Raw genomic sequence first — 23,480 nt, forward strand, 5'->3', positions numbered from 1 at the left:
AATTATTAGCTACAAAATGTGTACTAAAAGTAAACTTTCCAATTCTTCTGTATCTTAGGACCCTTAACTTGTGGGCTTCATTATAAGTAGCCTTTCCTTAAATTTTTAGTATTTTAGAAAAGCCTCAACAGAAAGTGAAAGAACAAGTGAATTTGATATTTGGTAGAAAAAAACCTGAGAGACATAATTACCTAAATTAAACATATGCAAATACCATAAACAAAATAAATTAAATTTACCCTAAACTAACAAAAAAAAAACCTCGTAAACTGTTTTATGGAGAACCCAATTTCACGGCCGATCATTGAAGCATTAAAATTTAACTTATCAAAATGATTAAATCTAATTTTAAATCTTAACCGATATTCTTAATTTGATATAATTTTTGATGCTCGTACCTATATTTAACCCAGTAGTAATTAACAGGAAAACAGCAAATTAAATCAAACCTAATAATCTATTATTAACATAAAAAGTCGATCAAAGAAAACCAAAAACATCAATAATATTTGCTTTATTCAAATGGTAAAAAACAGCGAAATCCGCATGATGTTATTAAACAGGTTAAAAGATTTAGATTGTAACATTATTATTACGGTTTTATTTTAATCATTAATAATTTACTTTTTAGGTTCTAACCAAAAGCTTAAATCCGGACTGGCAATATCTCTTACAAACCCCTATAGGCTTAACTTTGCAAAAAGCTTGGATTCAAATTTCTCAACGATGGGAATTCCAAAACACCTCTACGATGCACATTTCAGCTCAGGATCTAGAAATTATTAATTATTTGTCAGCATTGTTAAAACAGTAATAAAATACTTTGTGGATCAATAATAAAATACTGTCGTGAATATATTTTATTAAGCGTATTTGAAAGATAAGAACTTTTAACATCGAATTGAAGCACACGATAACACTGATTTTAACGTACGCAATTGTATATTATAACATCACGAACTTAATAAATCTACCTGGACTGCCAATTCAATGAAAAGTAAATGACCACTACTAGGGGGCCGCCATTTTGCGTGATTGTGTCCTTTCGATGTTGGTCACTCTGACAAATGTCAGTTGTGCCAATTGTAGGGCAACAAAACAATTAAAGTTTTTGAGAGGTTATGTTTACAAAATAGAAAGTTACATTTAGTTAAGAATTTAAGATAGTTGCCTTAGATCTGTGATTTTTCTTGTACTTCTTTAAGAATTTTGTTAAAATTTATAAAAGAAAGTAATCCTCACCTAAACTGAGACAAAATTTCAATTAACTTGAGATAGAGGCATGCTTTTTAAAATATTTGTTTTATCTTTTATCTTATAAATCCTAATACCATAAAAATGATGATCTTCATTTAAATTTTTGCTTGTATTTATTTAACAAATTTAGTTAAAAATACTTTTATTTTCTTTCTATTTCTCCTTCTATGTACAGTGTTTCCACATTAATAGATACAACCATCTATAAAAATCAAAATATAGATGATTTTATGAGGGGTTGTATTAGCAAGGGTTTATGTAGTAAAAATAAACAACTCTATATATTATTCTATCACAAACACAGACAGACAATTTACAATAATTCAGTTTGAGAAACAGTGAACCAAATACGTTTAAACAAGGATGGTGATATATTATCCACATATTAAATAAGGAGGAAGCTATATATCGCCTGTTGCAAACAATATACCCAAGCGTCGTTTACAAATCGCCAAAAACTAGGCAAATCCGCTATACTCACACGTCAAACGTCAGCGTTGTCAAGTTCATTACCGTTATTTAATATATTTCTTGTTGGCAACACTAAAAATGTTCAGAGTGACCAACATCAAAAGGACACAAACACTATAAAAATGGCGGCCACCAAGCAGTGGTCATTTTTGGGTATCGTTGCCATATGCATTAGCTGTCCAGGTGTATTTATTAAGTTCGTGAATAACATAAACAGTATAATATTGTAGATATTATCCGCTTTGGTGTAGAGTGTAGACTCTCCAATTCTGCAATGTAGGTTGGATTGCATACCCATAACTCTCGCAATGTGAATATAAATATTTTAGGGTATTATTATTATGTTGGTAACATTTTATTCTAGACAAGAAAATATTAAAAGAACATGTGTTAAAAGTATTGGGTAATGTAGCTTTGCAATTCGCATGTGTTGTGTACTGTTATATTAATAAACGACAGTTTAGTCACAATCGGCCTATTAATTAGTATATACCATGAATATCCCATACCCATGTGCGTTTTTTAAGTTTGTATTTATTTTACTTATTTTTTTTTTTTGATTTATATTTAATTACTTGATTGTGATGTTATTTCAATTTATAATAGTTCAGTGCCTTTAATTGATTGATGGTCCAAAGTACTCTGCTACGTTTTTTGTTCGATATACACTTTAGATAACTGATTTTGGTTACTCTAAGAATCAGCCTTAAAGTAGACATTTCTTGTTTGCTCATTGCCATTCTTTTAATGTTCAATTACACCAATAAATCAACGACGCCAACGAAAAAAGTGCGCACAATCATATTTTACTGAAACTCTTTAATATAATCTTCGTTCTAAGCCATGTATTCATTTCAAATTATACAGTGCGTCCCAAAAGTTATGTCCAAATTCATTTAAAATTAAGCCATGGATTTTTTGAAAAAACGTTAGAACCCGTCGATTTTTATTTCAAGTTGCTCTTTTTTGTACATAAAGTTTGTGCATACAGGGTTGCTTGACAATTGATTTCGACCATCAACTTTATTTTTTTAAATACAAGCACCTTTTTTTTAAATTTTTTATTTTTGCGTGGAATTCTACGTATGTTGCATGTACCATATCCTATACCTACCGTCAATATCTATCGAAAAAAACCCGATTTATGTAACATATAAGAAAAGAATAAAAATAAAATTAAAAGTTTAATATGGTGGCCTATTCGCGGCTTGACAATATTCAAGCCCACCAATAAACTCTCGTTACATTTTTTCAATCATTTCACGAGTTAGTTTGGCCTCTTAACAAATGTGCTTGACTTGACGTATCCCCATCACAAAAAAAGTCTATAGGTGTTAGGTCAAGCGACCTAGCAAGCCATTCAATGGCTCCTCTTTCTCCTATCAACCGATTGGGAAGGTTTTATCCAAAAATGTACACACAGTAGCAGCATAGTGTGGAGGATCACCTTGCTGAAAAATTAGTTCGTTAATTCGACAATTTTGTCGGTTCACACAACCATTGAAACACAACGTGGCTTCATCTAAAAAAAATTATATTTGTTTGTATTAAATTATTATATAGATTTCACATATTTGGTATGCGTTTGCAAAACTTATTTCGCCAATCGAAATCGTCATCAAATAACTCTTGCACTGGAATAACTTTATATGGGTGATATTTGTGTCTTTTAACTATTCGTGAACTTCAAATTTCATTGTGTAGATTAGCCCCAATCTGCGACAGAGGAGTGCATGGATTTTCTTCCAAAGAAAGCAAAACGTCAAGTTGTTAATTTTCATTTTGAGCAGATTTCGGCAGGTCTCTAACATGACCGAATTCTCTAAATTTAGCCTCTATTTGACTTATCTCCTTTTGACATATCGGAGGACGATCAGGATGGATTTCATTAAATAATTGAGCTCTGAGTACGTGTTCTATTACCAAACCCAACCATGCACAGAATTTCTATTTATTTTTCTCGTTCCGTTAAATCCACCATTGTGAAAACGGTAGACATTGAAAATAACTTCATGTATAATAAATACACCATCGTGCTCGTACACTTGACAGTATCTGTTTGGCGTACAACTGTTACACGGTTCTTATGAAACGCGGTGAAAAAAAGGTGCTTTCATATGACGTTGATGGTCAAAATTTATTTTTGAGCAACCCTGTATATACAACAATAGTTTCTTATACCCTTAAAATAAAACCAACTTTTTCGAAAACATTCTTGTCATACACTCGACATGACAACACATAAATTTAATTTGGATATTGTCAATATTGGACCTGGTTATCATTAAATTTAATAAACCTTAATTAATAGTTACCGGTAATAAATCCGACAATCATTTGACAGGACTGAACTGTTGAAAGTCAGTCTGACCAACTATCGAGGGAACCCAATAATAACAAAGCATAAGAAGTAAATTGTAAGGAATCGCTAAAAAAAAAGGAGGTGTGAGTAGAATAAAAAAAATAAATACTTTGACAAATTTTCAACTTATGCTATTGTAAGATTTTGTTTCTTTTATTTTTCTAAAATCCACAAAGTAGGTACACAATCGCGAGTGCAACTATAGATAGGACTACGCCGCCTTAAAGCATCTATAGAAAGCATCCAAAAGGGTATTATAAAAATAATGTGTAAACAATCTTCATTTTATTTTTTTTTGCGATATATTTTTAGCTTGGATCTATTGATTGCCAAAGCCATAAGAACATTTATCTATATGTAATAAAACTGATAAATATTTTAATATTTATTACCTATGAATACAAATAATAGTCATTATAATGATAATTTCTTTGTCCAGTCAGCCATACCAGTTTGTAGAAAATAAATTGAGTTATTAATTGTGTATCCCAATTAATCCAGTATTAATAAAGTAGTCGCCTTTTTTGCTGAAAAAGAAAATATTGATACTTCAGTATTCACAAGAGGCAGTCATTAAAACACTGTTTATAATCCTAAATTTTGATTTTCGTTTTTGATCATGTACTAACTATTAATCTGATCAAGTTCAATGACGTGAATAAAAGTAAGTTTAAAAATGGTAACTAAATTTTTTATCAAAACCATAAAGTATACACTTTTAAGTTCATCATTCTAAGTGGTTCATTCACCATTTAATCATTTTTCATTGACATTGTTTTTAAACCATATTCTGAATTAAATTATATGTGTCAGAGACTAGAGTTGTTAAAATGTAAAAGTAAATAATAATAAAATTCAAATTATACGATTTAAATAACTTTTGTTTTTAATTTCAAAAAATTAAATAAAGACCATCATTTTCATGGTATTAGGATTCGTAAGATACAAGTTTAGAAAAACAATAAAACACATATTTTAAACTGCAAGTTAATTGTAACGTCGCTAATTTTAGCGAGATTGACAGGTAAACTTTCTATGTCGTTTTTGTAAATATAACCTCCCAAAAACTCTAATTGTTTTGTTTCCCTACACTTGGCACCACTGAGATTGTCAGAGTGACCAACATCGAAAGAACACAATCACGCTCTTACTGACTGTTAATGAAAAATCCTACTCTTTAAATTCATATATGGATAAAATAGATTTTGTTATAATTTACTTGAGAAGTATATCAAATTTACTCAAAATATAACATCATATAATTTAATTTGTACACAGAACATCAATGCATAACTATATACTGTTTTCCAAAATATATAACCTGTATTTTTTAAAGACATATAATTATGTTATTTTGCCTTCTCGAAGACGATTATATTAGTTGGACGAAATGTTATCCGAGATACCCAATTATAACAAAATTTTCAAAGTAATATAGAACAATCAAATTGAAATTAAAAGTTTTAAGCCTAGAATATTAGGTTTGTTTAACCATGTTAAAGTATAGTTTTATATTACTTCTTCGAGTCATAGAATTAACACAATTACATTTAATTTTTTTGCATATATGTTACCTAAGGCTCAAATAAGTTATCGTTTAATGAAACTAAAGATTTTAAAGGGTCGTACCTTGAATTAGCGTTAATTCCCATATATGCGACATCTTCAGTGTTACAAAATCCTAGAGTATATAACACGTAACTTTTACATTTCCTGCTTGGAAATTTGTGGGGATTCCTTATTGATTCAACATACAACTGGTAAGATCTGTAGTGGTGACAAAATACTAAAAAAAGTAACATAATTTTTTATTATTTTAGTAAGCTGTAATTAACTTAATATTAAAAAGAGAATAATATTGTATATAACAGAACAACGGAACAGAAAAAAATAACGAAAATTATATATTAACAAAAAAATATTACTAAACGGTACTTCCTTACATTGTCAAGTAACAACAATAAATATGTTTTCTAAATCGGGTTTTTACATGCTAAACAACGCATTTCGGTTCATTTTCAAAAAGACATTAGGCACCGTCCTAATAGTTCTAATCGATAGTCGTGACCTTTTAGTTTTCCAGAAATACCCTAAATAAATAAATATTTTTTCCTTAATACGGGCCTTATTCTTACGTCAACGCTATCAAATAATCTGACGTTGACAAATAAATAACGACTTAGTCGTTTGATAAGTGACATTAGAATTAGGACCGTAATGAGAAGTTGTTATAAAGAAATTATCTAAATCTGGTCATGTAATAACTGTATTTTTTATAAGATTATTTCTTCCAGGCAGTTGTAATATTTATTAAATCTAATTTCCGATTGCCTAGATTAAATAAATATTTATTAAAGAAAAATAAACTAGTTCAGTTGATATATATCACGTGATCGATTATGTATTAATTAACAAAGAGTCACGTGACAGCTCTGTCAAAAATTTCAGCTGCTCTCACTCTTTGACGTGGCAGTTCAAGATGGCCACCGGATGGGAATTTTTGGACATCTAAACGTTATAGGTTAAATTTTTTCTGGCCTGTCACGAGGATATTCTGAAATGTCAATCAATTCAACTGATGTTGCCAAGTTAATATAATTTAAGTTTATTTTATTTGTATGTTCATTTTATTTATGTATATTTTAACTACGCAAGAAAATAAAAAGTGGAGGGCCTTAAAACCCGATTTAATGGCGGGCATTAAGACCAATTAAAGCAGGGGTAACTGTGCAGCCAATCAGACATAACAGCTCATCAGGCAGTTTACTTAAGGCACTGAAATCCCGCATTAAAGCGACTCGAGTGTCACAATCAGGTCACAACGCTAGTGTGTAGTAGAATGAATTACAGACATTCCAGAAATTCCATCGATGTTGGTCTTAGTCTATTCTACAAAACCAAAAAAATATAATAATGCAGTAAAACTATACGAATTTCTATAGTTTTGGCCAAGTTCCTGTTTTTAATGTTCATTCTTTAAAGGCGTCTAGATAAAGGATGTTTTGATTAAGCTGGGATTCAGTGAACCAGTATCTTAATCATGAGCCAAAATTAAACCTACAGTAGCAGAGGTAGACAGAACTACTGTTTTTTGTATTTCCGTTATTAATTGCTTTGGTTTTTCGATTCCAATAATTCCAGATTTTGCTCGAGTTATCTGGCTACAAGTCCGTGACAGGTAAGTATAATTATTGTAATCCTTATTACTTCTAGATTATATACAGGTTGGAGAATCGGTCATTACGCATAAAGAGGTGCTTACAGGCAAAATATGGCAATGCACACCTATTATCTTCTATATGATTATTTTTTAGTACCACGTTAGGAAGCCTCTGGCTTTGATAAAGGTAACGGTATTACTTGCAATAAAATTTCAAAAAATATTATGCGAAAGTTTAGGCTTTTATAAAATATTTTTTCTGATGCAGGCTTTACATGCAATTTAAATCCAATTATTAAATTAAAACCAATTCATATTTCCAAAAGACTTTCTAGTAAAAGGGAATTGATACATTAACCAATTTTTCATGTTAGGACTTAAATTATAAGTTACGTATATCTACAAAAATTGTATATTTGTACAACAAATTCTTACCTAGCCAATTTATAGCAACTCCATATCGTTGTAATATTTCATAAAGTTTACATCCGGGCTGTTTAGTTCCACCATTGGGCCAAAAATTTAAATGGCCTACAGAATATTTCATCCCAAATACTCCGGAGTTCGTGTAAATTACATCAACAAAGTCGGCATCACTTGAATCAAGGCGCTCCTCTATTGGGTTATTGTTAAAAAGAGGGCCAGCAGGGTCTAATGCTGTTTAAAGAAAAACCTATATGAGATTTAATAACAATATTAATAATAATGATAAGGTGGGTTCCTGTCATGCCATTAAGTGGAAATGTGCCACCTAAAACTCAGAAAGAAAAAATGGAATGTTATTGGGCAGCTATATGAAAAGAAGAGAGGATGTACAACAGCTCAGCAGCATGGATCAAAATCGAGTACGAAAAAACAGACATAGTAGCAAGGTTGAAATTATTTGACATCAGCAAAGTCAAGCTACAGACTAGTTTAAGCATAAGCCTGAACTGAAAAGCAGCGGCAAGTTCAGGACTTCTTCTTTAACGACCTGATCAACTAAAATTAAACCACTGCAATACGTGATTATTTCTTAAGGAGCAAAGAGGATGCGTAAAACACTCTTACCGTCGCAAGGGTCACTTTTCTGACTAGCAAAATGATTAGTAAGATTACAAAGAAACCAGCAAAATAATATTCTAATAAAAGACTAATTCTTAAGACCTTAAACTTATAGGCAAAAACAACAAAGAACTGAACAAAGACGAGCAATCTAACGATGAAATTTACATAAAATTTAGTTAAAAAAAAGGCCTTATTCATTAAAGTCAAAATGATTGGCACCAAGGAAATATTGATTTGGACGAATCACCAACAATCGAGGTATTGCGGAGCAACACCACCTCTACAAGTACTTGGGAATGAAAGAACGCGAACCAAAAGATATGAAAATAAGTCAACGAAGGAATACTACAGAAGAATACGAGGCATACTAAAATCAGCAGTGAACAGCAACAAAACAACGGCTATAATAACAGGTAGCGAGAAAACTTACCTTGACTGCCACAAAACAATTGGCGTATATCCAGTGCAGGTGTGCGAACATCTGGAGAGAATGTTGACACCTCGGATATAACCATTATATGGTATACCCAAGTAATAACCGACCGAACGACAACACCAATTAGATCAGATATAATCCTCAAAACTCAAAATTTAGGAACCTGTAATGAGCCATTCTATCGGACTATAGATTCACACAGGAAGAAGCGGTTAAAGTATAAGAACTTTCTGATAATAGCCGACGTCTGTAGAATCGAAAAACCAAAGTCATCCATTGGAGCCACAGACTTTACATACTTTACCTCTTAAGTAAAACATCAATTATTTAATGTTACTAATGGATTTCCAATGTAAGTTGTACACTCTCTGTATAGATATTCATAATTATTACCGTTTTTTTCGGAGTTCGATTTCAAGCATTCTTGCAAAAATATGTATTGTAAAGCCTCTTTGCTTTCTTGAAGAGACGCAAAATTAGTCTTCGATAAAATAGTAAGTTCTGACTTTTAGCACATATTTTTTAACTGCGTGTAGACTTTTTACTATTCGGAGAACATTCTTAGCATCTCCTCTCAAGGCGATATATATAAAAGCTTAGAATTCTTACATTGTTGACTAATGGGGATCACTTATTTTAAGAGAATACTTATAGTCAAAGCCAGCAAATACCTATATTGGATCTCTTAAATAAGATATGTTTAAAATCCACCAAGTTTTTAAGTTCTCGTTTGTTAATCTATAATTACAATCAAAATATAAAAAAATAAAATTTACCGGTTATTCTAGGTAATCTTCCGCTCCTAACAAATTGGCCGGTCATTCCAGCAATTTGTCCACCCAAACTAAGGCCAATTACGTGAAGTGTATTAAGGTGCAATCCTTTGCTCACCAAGTAATCGATAAAATATGCGGAATATCTGGCAATAGGTTTACAGTTACTAGCGGCAGTTATATAGTCGAGACCAGCCAAAATTCGTTCATTTTGGACCAAAATTACATTGTAGTCACCTCGAGTCAAATAAGCTAAAACAAATTAATAGTTGAGAGGACACTATAGGAACTAAACTTGTAAAAAATAGAGTTTGTAAATGAACAAAGAAGCATTTTTATGCTGAAATGTAAAATGTGCGACTTAAAGCAAGAGTTATCTGTGGAGAGAAGTCTTCTGCAATTACACTAGTAGCATTTTTAACTAGAAAAAGATATACAATATTTAGGTCTTCTGAATTTCATGCTTATTTACCATAAATATTTGCACATTAATCTAAATTTCAATATTTGAAGAAACTTTTAGAAAATTTATAGATAGCATCAGCACTCTAAAATATGATAAATTTAGGAATATTTACATAGATGGACCTAAAAAGGGCACAAGAACGGGATTTGGAGTCCACTGTCCAATTAAAAATTACAATTATTCAGAGAGAATAATTATCGATGAAGCAGATATTTGTATTGCAGAAATTGTTGCAATTAATGAGGGCATATATAAGACAAACATGAATAAGACAAGAGCACAATTTATGTAGAAATGTTGGTTCTTTTTAATTTTACTATCCAATCAATTAAAAATTAACCAGAAAAAAAGTTATGACATTTTTATAATTGCTGACCACTAATTTTAAATGACCCTGTATACATTTTAGCATAAAATGTTATAAAATCAATTAGTAACAATATTACTACTGGTACAGCACCAGATATTTTTCAAAACTATTATGGACAATATTCTAATTATTCAATATTCTTGTGGGTTTAAAGAGTACAAAATGTTATTTTAAACTCAAGAACAATTGATAAAGTATATAAAAAAATTACCTCTATACCTCAAAATTAATATATTTAAAAATTATTAGGTACAATATATTTACTTACCATTTTTTATTGATTGAGCATCATCATTTTCAAATGACTCAGTAAATCCGTGAAAAAATATAATTGTCTTACGAGAAAAGTCCATCCCTGAATTGGCTAAGGACTGATCATGAAATGGGATCATTATACTGGAAATTGCTACATTTTTTCTGAAAAATAGAAAATACTACTTTTTAATACGATATAATTGGAACAATACTACTATTTTCATTTAATTAGGACCAACATAGAATTTTAAAAGAGTTAATTTAACCACAAGAAAACGTAGATTTATATGAATACTATATATTAAGTAAAAAACAATTTTTCACTTCATGTTCGATATTTTCTTTTCCAAGTTTGCGAAGACCTCTTTCGGATAATTGGAACTATATCACTAAAGTGTACTTTGGAAAGAATTCGATCTGTCTTAATTGCTTCCTTGGCCTCTTTATTTACCAATTAATTTCCTAGCAATCCTGTGTGTCCTTTTAACCAAATGAATGCTACCTTAGTATTATGTTTATCAAGATTACTGATTAGCCTCTCGAATCTTAAAAATAACTGTGTGTTTTTCAGTGATTGCAAAACTGATTGTGAATCAGAAAGTATTAAAAAGTTTGAAATTATATTACCATCACTAATAAATTCGAGGGCTTTTAATATTGCTAATGCCTCTGCAGTAGAAAAAGAAGCATAAGCCTCACACTTGTATTTTCTTTTAATATTAAATTTCAAAATAATAAAGGCACAACTTGTACTATCAGCAGTTTTTGATCCATCTGTGTATATTTCTAAGTAATTTTGAAATTTATTTAAAGTATCCTTAAGAATAGTTTGATTGGCTTTATAACAGTTCGTAAATGTAGGAAATATTATTGTGGGGTCAAATAACATAACCCCAAAAGGTAATTCATACATCCATAGTATATTTGTTTCATTATTAAATTGATAGAGGTTTTTTGTTTCAGTATAAGCTTCAGCCAGTGGAGGACTGTTTTTATTTAACCAATATTTATTAGGTAAATTCGACATACCCAGTTTATGTATTTTAGCTATTAGTGGTTTATTTCGATATTGCACATTTTTAATCAAAAGTTTTTATGCTACAGTTTTTCGTCTTATCTCTAATGGTAGCTCATTAGTCTCTGCCATCAATTGGAAAAGAAAGTAGATCGAATTAAGATTACTAAAATATTTAAATTTTAGTTTTTCAAATTCAGGTAAAGTACAGGTAATACATACTTATTTTTATTTGTCGTATTTGCCATCCGTCATTGAATTTTGTAGATATTGTAGCCACAACAAATTTCCTATTCGTAAAAAAAGGATCATTTTACACACTTGTTACATAAATAACTATTTGGGGGTTATTAACATCTTTAGCTTGATACATATATTTCCCGGTTTGTTCCACATGAACTTATTGCAATAATTTTTTAATTGTTAATAATTATGGCATTCTACAACATTTTTGGAGATTTAAAAAGATGACATGCAAGAGAGGGGGTAAGGCAGCTAACAAATGTTTGACATGTTTCGGTTCATCAATCTCTTTCAACAAAAAAGTAGCAGGGTGATAATTAAACCGTAGTTCATCTCACATAGCAATAAAGATATTCCAAAACGGAAAATTTAGTAAAACCACCACCTATATACTCATTAATTAATAATATGTCTTTACTTGCCTTGTATACAAGTGAAATATTGAATCTCTATAAGGATCAAACTCTGGACAATGCCTTTTATTTATTGTATATGCTTGAAGCGTGAGATTGGATATTCGCTTTTGAGGGGGTCCTATAATAATACAAAGTATTATTTACTAATAAAGAAGCACATTTTTTATTTGAGCAAAATGTGCTTACCTGTTTACTAGTTTTTACTGAAATTACATTTTTAATATAGAAATGTTTATTAAGGAAATTACATAAGTTTATGTTATTTTGACGGGATATTAATGGATAATTTTTAATATTGTCTCTAGCTATCGTATTATGCAATAAAGTATTACTTACGAATAAAGTAATAGTAATAGACATTTTTATATTTTGTAACCTTATAGTTAAACTTATAATTTTTCTAGCACCGTAAGTAGTTTAACATGAATCCAAAGTTTTCGTTTTCAATCATTTTGATTTAATTCATTTTGTCCGAGCACCATTATACCTCCATATTGAATAAAAATACGTCGGACAAACGTTCTGTGTATTTATTTTATTGAATTTCATAAAATTGTGAAATGGAATTTTTCGAAAGTATTTTCTAATAAACACAACATAGAACTCGCAAGGTTCACAATTGATGCAATATGCTGGGACCAAGTGAGATCCTTAGTTACTATTATTCAGAGATCACAATAAAATTCGAATTTTTACTTTCAATGTTATTTTAAAAAAGTAGTCGATTTAATATTTCTGTAGTAATATTTCTATTATTTAGTCAAGTTTATAAAATAAATATTTACTGAGACCGTTGACTTCTTATCTCTTCACTCAATGTTATTTATTTGCTAGATTTGCTGCGGAATATTTTTACCCAAATGTAACAATACACGTGAGAGGAAGTAACCATGTACTGCACCACTTCCAAATAGTGTTTAGATCGGCTTGCAGTTATTGGTGAAAAGTTTATAAATAAACTGCATATATTTTTGTGTCGTCCGCAAACATTGATACCCAACATTTTAGTTCTGGAGGTAAATCACACGTCTAAGCCAAAAATAGGATAGGGAGGAGGATGGAGCCCTGAGGAAATTTACTAAATACAGAATAGCATTTTGGGCTATAGGGCTATAGGCTATCTACCCTGTAATGGACACTTATGTTAATAATTAATTAAGCTAATCAATTGCGGCAAATTCATTGTTATAATATAAGAGACCATTGACACCTTCAATCCATACCAAATTATAATACTCCAAAATTGCAATAATAACATATTAGGTAATAAGTAGATCTATACGTGTATGCATTACTTATCGGTTCAATGTATTTAAATTATTGATGACCATGACTATTTCGACGACTGTATTTTTTGATGAACGTTAACTGAATATATTCCGAGCTATGAACAGAACAAGTTGTGTCTAATTAATAAGGGAACCTGTCCTGATGGGAATAACCCAACATTACATAGCGACCCTGTCAGTCCCTACGTGTCGCGCTAAATTAAAAAAAAAAATTGTCAAAAAGAAAAATTAATGTGAAAAGTGGACAAGTGATCAAACAACAATGGGAAAAGGCCAGTCGAAAGAAAAGGAGAAAATAATCATCGCACAGTCAGGAAATATAGTGGAGGTACAACGGCTAATGGAAGTACAAGTACTGGGCTTTCCTTAATTGAAGTTGTGGCTGTAGATGCATTAGTATGAGCCATTGGCTAGTACTGTCTTAGAAACAAATAGCAAGAGAGATTGCAAGAAGCCAGCAGATCGCGTAAGAAGGTAAAACTGGTTGTTCCACACCGGAGCCAGCACCGAGGGAACGTTGCTAGCAGTTGCGCAATGCGGCTAGGGCGCAACGAGGGATACCAACCTGTCAAGTTTGGAACTTCAAGAGCAGGAAGATGAACAGCATAAAACGTTTAGTAAGCTAATTTTTATTACTAGTAGATTTTATTATTTTTTTTCCTCTTTTAATTATTATAATTTAAATTAGTATGTAGAAGTTTTAGGACAAATGAGCGCAGAATTTATTTAGCTTTTAGATAGAATTACACAATTTAAACTTAATTTAAGAAAAGAACCTCAGGTTCGTAGAGAATCAGTAGATAGGAATAAAAAGTTACAAGAGGAACTTAAGGGTTTAAAAAATAAGTATGAGGAAATAAAACATAACTTTAATAAGGGCGTTCATGATAATCAAGTAGTAGTACATGTTAAAAGAATAGTTACAGATATTAAATCTAATTTTAGTTTGTGTAGGGAGGGAGTCTCTATTAACTAGATTAAAGAAAATTGATAAAAATAAGTTATCGATAGATAGTAAATTTGACACTGAAGAAACATTTGTACAAGAACCTTTAAACATGGCTGAAAAATTTGATTTAAGAACAGCTTGTTTATTATTACCGAACATAGACGATACTGACGCTACCACCAAATACCTCATCGATGGTATCGAACTTTATAATGAAATGTTAGGCAATAATGGAAAAGATATGTTAATTAAATATGTTTTAAAAGTTAAACTATCTCAAAATGCGAAACTAAGATTAAAATCATAATACGCAACGGTAAACGAGTTAGTTAGGGACATTAAGATTCATTTTCTTACTAAGCAGTCGGCTACTGCTCTAACAACTTTATTAGTTAATGTAAAGCAAGAAAATAAGACTATACAGGAATATGGCAAAACAATTGAACAGCTTATGATAGATCTTACTTTATCTAAGGCAGTTGATGAAAATTCTGTACCCATTCTAAAGCAAGTTAATGAAAAAACCGCTATTAACTCTTTTACAAACGGCTTAAGAAATCGCGATTGAACAAACCATAGTTAAGGCCAGAAATTATGCAACTTTAAGGGATGCAATAGATGGTGCGTTAAACGAAGATATAATCAAATCGCCGGCAGACGTGTCCGGAAATCTTTTTCATTTAAGGGGGCAGAATCATTACTTATCGGTCTAATGTACTTAAATTATTGATGACCATGACTATTTCGGCGACTGAATTTTTTGATGAACGTTAATTGAATATATTCCGAGCTATGAATAGAACAAGTTGTGTCTAATTAATAAGGGCACGTAGTGCTACCCCCGAACCTGTCCTGATGGGAATAACCCAACATTACAACCCGTACCCTCACATTGAACTTTCTGTTTTTAAAGAATATTTAAATAATAATTTATTAGATTAAATAGTAGGGACAACAGTGAATAAAAGAAAGCGTAAGTCTTAAAACGTACTACGACAGTCAAAGTCAGACATTCACTAGCGGTCAATCCATCAGTTCTCGCTGTACGAAATTGCATAAGTCTAGAAATATTATTGCGACTAGAATAGATGATTTCCAAATTACTATAATAGGCCCAATAAGAAGCGGATAGAAATTAGAGATAAAATAACAACATATCCATATTATAAGGATTAATATAGACAGACGACTAATTATTCCCATACGCCTAAATGATATAATGCTTCAAATATTTGGTCCTAAACTAAATAATGTTTCTTATAGTTCATTAGGGAAGTTAATGGAGGACGTAGCCGTCAGGATTGGAAGTTGGAGTATTGGAAATGTGGCCAGGCGGGTCACATAAGAAGACTCTAGCTAGAAGGCGTTAGTTCCAAATCCGCCAATCCGGGAAACTAAAGAAAGTGGATGCGAATGGACGATCGTCAACCTATATTCAGCAAACTCCAGTAAATACCGCCCAGGTATCCTCGCTGCAGCACCATACCAATCACACAATTCACACTCTCGCGGTGCGTTCAGTTCATTTTCGTGCTACTCAAAGCTAATTAGAAATTTCACAATGGACCATGTTGAAATTTTAGAGGCATCAGCCCTTTCTTTAGTAAGATTTTACTATTTTGTGAAGATTTCTTCAGTATTTACAGTTTTATCACACAGATAGACTGATGCCAGAACCGTCCCTAACACATCATAATATATCCATACTGGCTTGTAAATATCCTCTGTTCCTGCTCCGCTTTTTAGGGACTGCTTTTTACGCCGTAGATGATGACGGAAAGTTGCCGTTAGAGATTTTTTTTGCCTTAAGCTCGGTTATGGGTCGACTCATTGACTCAGATATTCTCGTCCACGCATCATTAACTATCTGATTGTTTTTATGAAATTTATGTTTGGGATTTCAAATCGCCGATTTTTTTTGGAATAATTCTAGAAACCTCAAAGTATTCTCTTCAGACCAATCCATAGCGTAAAACACAAACAAAACTAGCCAAGATGATGATGATAGCCAACTAAAGCACAAAAAATGAGTGAGAAAATGTCGTCTTGCCCACTGACTAGAGAACGCGAGTGTAAATGCCACGCTCTTATCTCTCATTGGTCTCGCGTTCAAAAAACCGCTACTAGTGACGAGATGGAACGCGAGGCGAGGTACCAACGTAGTGTTAACGCGAGGCGAATGTGTCCTCGCGCCTCGTCTCGCCACTCGCGCGAGAGTGTAAATGAGCTATAATATTGCGGAGAGTTGTTGGATGGGGTCAGAAATAAAACAGAAACCTGTTTACTTAAATGTCGACGTTTCGACTTATATTAAGTCATGCTCAGGACACTGGTTGGTTCTACATTGTAAAAGAAAACACTTGTGATTTCTGTAATTCGCAAGTTGTCTGCTGATATTTGCCCATTTCTTCAAGTATTCATATCGAAAACGTCGACATTTAAGTAAACTGGTTTCTGTTTTATTTCTGACCCCACCCAACAACTCTTCGCAATATTGAAGATATTGGGTCACAAACACGACTGAAAATAACCAAAACTTGGTACATCGATAGACTGGAACGTAACAACATGGGACTTTTGGAAAATATAAAACTTAATCATGGAATACAAGCCTATAAATACTTGAAGAAATGGGCGAACATCACCAGACAACTTGCGAATTACAGAAATCACAAGTGTTTTTTTTTACAATGTCGAACCAACCAGTGTCCTGAGGATAACTTAATATAAGTCAAAAGTCAACATTTAAGTAAACAGGTTTCTGTTTTATTTCTGACCCCACCCAACAACCCTCCGCAATATTGAAGGTATTGGGTCACAAACACGAAACTGAAAATGAGCTATAAGGTTCGGCAATCAAAATGGCGTTTACGAATAGTGACGGGAGATTGAGGCAAAGTACATTATGAAATAAATATCAGGTTCAACATAGGGAAAGTCACATTTAAACATCTTGCGATCGTGGCTGAGATTGAGGATGCGGTGATCATTGGGACGGAGCATTATAAGGGCTTCGGGTTAAACTTTAAGCAGGGAGTCCTGAAGAGAGGCGTTAAGGAAGTTTTTTTACATGGTGAGAGGGATTTCAGTATTCGAGTCCTACTCCTAGAGAAAATTTTGATACCAGAACAAACTGGCATCCTTTTAGAGGGCTGCATTGCTAGTAATACTATGGATGGAGAAATAGTCATGTTCGAACCTGCAATGCATGACTTAACTACTGGTCGAGGAATACCAATCGGAAAGTTTCTTCGGAAGAAAAGAGTATTCTTATCAGAGTAATAAATATCAATCATTATTCTATATTAAAGAAGCGCACGGATTTAGGACACTGCTTTGCAGTTTCAGCAGTGCTTCGAGAAGTTGCGGCTGTAGACTGGGATCAACTGGGAAGTCTTATCAAAAGAATTAGAAGATTTGGTATCATCGTCGAGCACCAGTTTAAAGCTAGATTTTAGAAAGAGGCTAAGGCATTTGTTCCAGAAGCCATTTGGACTCTACAATACCCCTCTCACTTTTAAACAGCTGATGAGAACGATTTGAAGAAGACTGTTCTGGAAGATTTGACTGGTTTACCTAGATAACATTATTGTCGTAGGAAGGTCGTTTCAGGACCATCAAAATTTAGAACTGTTGCTAAGGCTGCAAGGTTCAGGATTAAAGTTGAGCCCAAAAAAACGTCATATATTTCGAAGGGCAATGCAGTATCTGGGTCACGTCGATTTCTGTCAAGGAGTTGTGGTTGTGTTGGGAAGTGGTTGACAAGACACAAAAGTACAGACTGCCAAAGATTGGCTAATTCCTAAGGATAATCATGCGCTACGCAGCTTCTTGGGATTATGCACTTCTTACCGGCACTATGTGAAGGGATTTGCCAACTTTAAAACCAAACACCGAAGAAGAAGAATAGAAATTCCCATCGTCCCAAGACAGGAAGCTTTTTACCATCTACCATCATCAGCTTTTTACCATAGTCAAGAAGAAAAGGTATTAGGTTATCTTAGTGAGAGCCGGTACAAACCAGAGCGTAGCTATTGGATTACCCGCCAAGAGTTGCTAGCTGTTGTCAAAATATTGGAGCACTTCCCTACAGCTTCTTCACAGTACCTCTATGGGAGAAAGTTCCTACTGCGAACTGACTATACAGGCCATGAAATGTCTGTTTTAGTTTAAAAACCCGGAGGGTCAAGAGGCAATAAGGAGGCTACAGGAGTTTTAATATGACACAGAACATCGAGCTGCAAGAATCCATGGAAATGCAGATGCCCTATCAAGAAGATGACATCCAGAGGACTGCAAATAATATCAGCGAGCAAAGAAGAAAGATGCATATATCGTCATCGATGATATTTGGCAAAATGGGAAGTTGGGAAGACTTGAAAAGTATCCTCCTAAAGTCAAGTGATATTGGACACAATGAATGATGGATTTGTGGCGCACAATTTTAATTCACACCTAACGAACGGATAATTACATTTTAATGTACTGTAGTTAAAAAATTAAGAGGTTTAGGAAATACGTTTATATTAATTTCTCGTTTTAAAATCATTAAAAAAACTAATGGTTTTCTTTACTTAGTTTAAGTAAAAACTGATATATTTTAAATTTGGTTGCATTTTAACTAGCAGATCTTAAAATACTAATAAGGTTTTATAATAATGTGCAAAATTTATTAAATACCTGGTAAGCTTGCTAAAACACAAAACAGAGAAAACCCGAGCGACATTATTCAGATATATTACTAAAAGCGGAACCAATTCAATATACACTAAAGTGACTGATTAGACCCCAAACTTACACAAGTAAATAATATATTAGAAACTACTGTTTATTTTTATAAAAAATATTTAATAACCATGGCTAATTATTGCAAAATTTTGCAATCATTATATTTGCACAAATTCACTAAATTTGCAATAGTGAAATGGTAAATTGAATATTGATTATTGTTTTTTTCTATACAACTTTGAAACCTAAGTATGTAGTGTATATGAATAATTTATACGGTGTATTTATTAATTATTAATATATTCGGGGCCCAAAAATAATATTCTCTAGCGCCCAGTATTACGGAAGGAATGTTTTTGATAGCAGACTATATCATCTCTCTTTTGATGTTTCCAAAAAAAAAACAAGACCTTAAAAAATCTTGAAATTATTCGGAAACGCTTTTATCTGCAGAGAAACGATAATGTCAAGAGATCACTGACTGTCACAAGCAAGTACATATAATGTAGAAGATTTCGGGATAGAAAACTATCAATCAATTATCTGAATTTTCTTGAATTTTAACTGAAATGGGACCCTTAATCAAGATGAACTACTGAAAAATAGACCCTATAGGTGAAAATATTAAACTTAACGTAAGTATCACTGAGAAAAATGGTAGTAATATTAACTAATAAGTCATGTACAATTTACATAATATCTTAAATAATAATATTGTTACTTGATATATTAGGTAAAATTTTAAGAATCTTCGGTTTTACAGTTGATATTGTGTATTTTATATTTTACATACAAAAACTACATCTTAAAGTTAAATTTTCCCGTATAAACTATGTAAATAAAGAATTAACATAAGAAATATGTATTAAAAATTACAGGTCATAATATGTACTTTTCTTTTTACATGAAATATTATGTCAAAATTGTTCACATATTTTAATATGAAAAATTACCGTATAAAAGCTGTGAAATAACAAAATATTACCACTAGCGCCCCCACAATTTCCCAATCTCGTTCTTTTTTACCGAGACTTCATCTTCAATATTTCTCATTCTGTCGGGTTGATCGCGTCCCTTTGTTTTAAGAGTGAGTTTCATTGAATTGATATTTGTACCCTTTAAGAAAAATATATTTCTTTATAATGATAGAATGCAAAATTTGTTCATTTAAGTATTTCACATTCAGAAAATATGAATTGCACCAGTATTTACGTAAATTTATTATTTTATTAAGGTTTGTCAAGGAGGACAACTTAACTAACCTAAGATTACTTCACCCTCTTTCACCCATTGCCTCCCAGGGTCATCCCCTAAGGAATTTTAAATGGCAAGGGGTATCGAGTAATAGCTTGTTTAAAAGGTCTTTCGAAGTCTTTCATTTTGACGTTTGATTTTTTTAAATAGGTCGATTCGTTTTCGAGAAAATTAGAAAAATCTTTGTTTATCTTAATTTGTTCAGATAGAAAACAAAAACATGAAAATATCAGTTTTTATTTCAATAAGTGTTCAAAATATTGCTCGTTTTTGGCCAAACAATGATATAGGCGATGTTCAAATTCCTGACGGACATTTTCAAAACCAGGTTGTGGGATATCATGGCAGCTGTAGATGATGCGTTGACGAAGTTCATCCAAACTTTCAGGTTGGGTAGTAAACACAATAGATTTCAAATGACCCCATAGAAAAAAGTCTAACGGCGTTATATCAGGAGATCTAGCAGGCCATTCTATAGACCCCCTTCGCCCTATTCATTTATCTGGAAACTCGTCGTCTAGCCATTGCCGAACGAGAAGAACATACGATTAAGGTAATTTTACTTTACATTATTTTCCAAGAAAAGTTAGATTTTACTACTTACTTTTACATAGAAATCTACGTAAATTTACATATTTATATTACGTTATCCTTCTTGTGAGTTCGCTTGGAAATTCTACTAAATATACCATGTATTTAAAATTACATAACCTATACAGTATATTGACATATATATTTTACATAGCCTATTATGTATCTATTGAAATTTACATATGCAATGACATTTTTACATAATAAGTTATAGTAACAAAATTGCCAACGTAATATTATGGAAATTTACAATGTGCTTTTTATTAACTCTGGCATTTTCTTATCTTGATGCAGTTGGTGCTTGAGAGCATCTTAAGTTGTCATGTAGGTAATATAAGAACTCTAAACCTAAAAGACGTGCACCAACATCTGCGAACACACAGAATCGCTGCCTTTTCTAGCCTCCTGGATTTGTTTCTCGTAACGGATCCTAATTCGTACAAGATTACCGAAAATGCACCACTAGGAACTTCAGATCACAAATTAATAACCCCAACACGTGTACTTGAAAGGAAAATTCTGAATCCATCGATGCCACGCTTAAATAGATAAAATAGTTTCTGTCTTCGTTTCCTTGATATGAGGTCCCTTCCAAGATCCGAACGAGATTTCGGAGGTGATTTTGACAGGTGTAGAGGCTTATATTCTAAACACCTTGAAAAGCTCTTTAGAGGGCAAACCGTGGTTCGATAAAAGTTGCACCAAGGAAGTCAACAACAAAAATGCCGCTTATCGCAAATAACGCCAAGAACTAAGCCCTGCAAATTATGTCAATTTTGATGAATTGAGAAATGCGTGCAAGCAAACGATCCTGCGAAGAAAAGTGCAAACCTGCAAAGTCCTGAAAACTTGCAAAGAAAAATATAATGGGAGAGTAAAGAACAGACTTCTTATTTGTCCAGACAGGGGCGGCTCGTCAGGTGAAGTAGGTGAAGGTGAGCTTCACCAGAAAATATAAATAAAATAAGAAAATAAAAACAACATATGAGTATTCTTTTTTGATCTTACACAATCAAAAAGTACCAAAATAACTAGTTTTTATTAAATAATATATCAGTTTATCCAATAAACAATAATTAATTGTAATAATCAGTTCCGCGCCGCAACCTGCAAAACCCCAATATACTAATTATGTCCAAGTGAAGATCCCGTGTCATATCCGCGATCGCCTTCACCCTTGCCGTGACGTTAGCCTCGCGCGGCATCGCATAATTGGCCATAAGAAACTGAGGCCACAAAATATTAACGTTGATTGAAAAGGGAATCGCCTCTTCAATCAACGATATTAACCTACGGATCCGTAGGTTAATATTTCCGTAGGTTAATATCCGTAGGTTAATATTTTGTGACTGAGGCAGGTGCAGATCAATCAGTTTGATATTCTCACCTGTTGTTTTTCGCGGTGTCGGGCGTTTATTTGCGGTTAGTTTGGGATTTTTCGGATTTTGGATATTAGTTAGTAGGGTGTTGGATTTTTTGCGGTTGTGGAGATTGGTTCGTGTTTAAGTTTTTTTTAGACAATATTTATAATAAACTAAATAAAAATGAACCCGATTAATGACGTAGTGTGCAACATACTGGAAACTCCCTTCTGGCCTCAGAACACAAAGAGGAAAATCCTTGGTCTGTTTTCTGTGCTTCAGGCATTAGATGGATGAAGATAAAAGGGATGTGCTGTTATATGGTCGACCAACCAATATTCTAAGCATAGAATTAAAAAAGGAAGCAAAGAAAAGAGGCAAGTCTTATAATATTAATTTGAAGCCTTCTTGGTTTACCGAATTTAATTGGCTGTGTAGCAGCACGGTGCTGCAAAGATTATATTGCTGGCCCTGTTTACTATTTTCAAACAAACAATCTGTATGGAATAGAGATGGCTTTACAGATTTTATTAATATTAATAGATCCGTGCATAAACATGCAGATTCTGAAGAGCGCTTAAAATGCCAATTAATGTTCAGAAACTTTGAAAATAATCAAAACACCATTGCCGACGCCTTAAAAGAAAATGCTCGACTATATAAATTAAAATTTAATGAAAATGTTAGATTAAATTGAATTTGTATGAAAACAGTTATCGACGCAGTTTTGTATCTTAGTAAACAAGAGTTGCCGTTTTGCGGACATGACGAGAAAATTGACTCAATAAACAGGGGAAATTTTAAATAGTTATTAAATTTGTTAATGGATGTAAGCCCTGTCGAAATCAAAAACCACTACAACAAAATTAAAAATGTTTTTAGTGAGTCAAAAACAATTCAAAATAAGATAACTGAATGTATTTCAAATTACATTAGTGACTACATTAGATCTGAAATTAAGGATACTAATTTTTTTTCCTCCAAATTGATGACACTACTGACAACTCAGACCTCACAGTCATCAATAATATTAAGAT

The 23,480-nt window shown here is 32.4% G+C and overlaps 3 protein-coding genes across 10 annotated transcripts in view; 2 read left to right on the top strand and 1 right to left on the bottom strand.

Moving 5' to 3' along the window:
• LOC126737291 (uncharacterized) overlaps nt 1–842 on the top strand; it is a 30,971-nt gene extending 30,129 nt beyond the window's left edge. Inside the window, exon 16 of the mRNA XM_050442127.1 lies at nt 632–842. Coding sequence (XP_050298084.1) covers nt 632–814 — 183 coding nt within the window. The 3' untranslated portion in view covers nt 815–842. The remainder of the gene's footprint in view (nt 1–631) is intronic.
• Nucleotides 500–19,313, bottom strand: LOC126737397 (lipase member H-A-like). 5 transcript variants are annotated; one of them, XR_007661020.1, is made up of 8 exons: nt 19,190–19,313; nt 12,278–12,389; nt 10,611–10,759; nt 9,510–9,758; nt 7,686–7,907; nt 5,720–5,876; nt 4,483–4,617; nt 500–772 (listed from the first exon to the last, which is right to left on the bottom strand). XR_007661020.1 is itself a non-coding variant. In XM_050442300.1 (7 exons), exons 1-7 carry the CDS (start codon nt 19,233–19,235, stop codon nt 766–768), a joined length of 942 nt encoding a protein of 313 aa, XP_050298257.1. In that variant the 5' UTR covers nt 19,236–19,313; the 3' UTR covers nt 500–765. The 5 variants fall into 5 exon arrangements, 4 of the variants coding, with proteins under 4 accessions (XP_050298257.1, XP_050298249.1, XP_050298275.1 ...); XM_050442300.1 differs by lacking the exon at nt 4,483–4,617; XM_050442292.1 differs by lacking the exon at nt 500–772 and having other exon boundaries at nt 4,463–4,617.
• Nucleotides 13,747–23,480, top strand: part of LOC126737368 (pancreatic lipase-related protein 3-like) — a 32,944-nt gene continuing 23,210 nt past the window's right edge. The window contains exons 1-3 of one of the 4 annotated variants that reach the window (XM_050442258.1): nt 13,747–14,177; nt 15,773–15,972; nt 20,880–21,044. The gene's annotated coding sequence lies outside the window, so the exon portion shown is untranslated. The remainder of the gene's footprint in view (nt 14,178–15,772; nt 15,973–20,879; nt 21,045–23,480) is intronic. The other 3 variants (XM_050442264.1, XM_050442280.1, XM_050442273.1) reach the window with 3 other exon arrangements.

The sequence above is a fragment of the Anthonomus grandis genome, chromosome 1 (assembly GCF_022605725.1).
Source record: "Anthonomus grandis grandis chromosome 1, icAntGran1.3, whole genome shotgun sequence".
Lineage (NCBI taxonomy): Eukaryota > Metazoa > Arthropoda > Insecta > Coleoptera > Curculionidae > Anthonomus > Anthonomus grandis.

What these genes read in the sequence shown, in the direction of transcription:
- LOC126737397 (XM_050442292.1), bottom strand. Translation starts at nt 19,235, where the DNA reads ATGTCGCTCGGGTTTTCTCTGTTTTGTGTTTTAGCAAGCTTACCAG. An exon ending in ATATTTCACTTGTATACAAG is followed by an intron (nt 10,760 to 12,277) that starts GCAAGTAAAGAC and finishes TCTATTTTTCAG; the next exon opens with AAAAAATGTAGCAATTTCCA. An exon ending in AAGATTACCTAGAATAACCG is followed by an intron (nt 7,908 to 9,509) that starts GTAAATTTTATT and finishes TTCTTTAAACAG; the next exon opens with CATTAGACCCTGCTGGCCCT.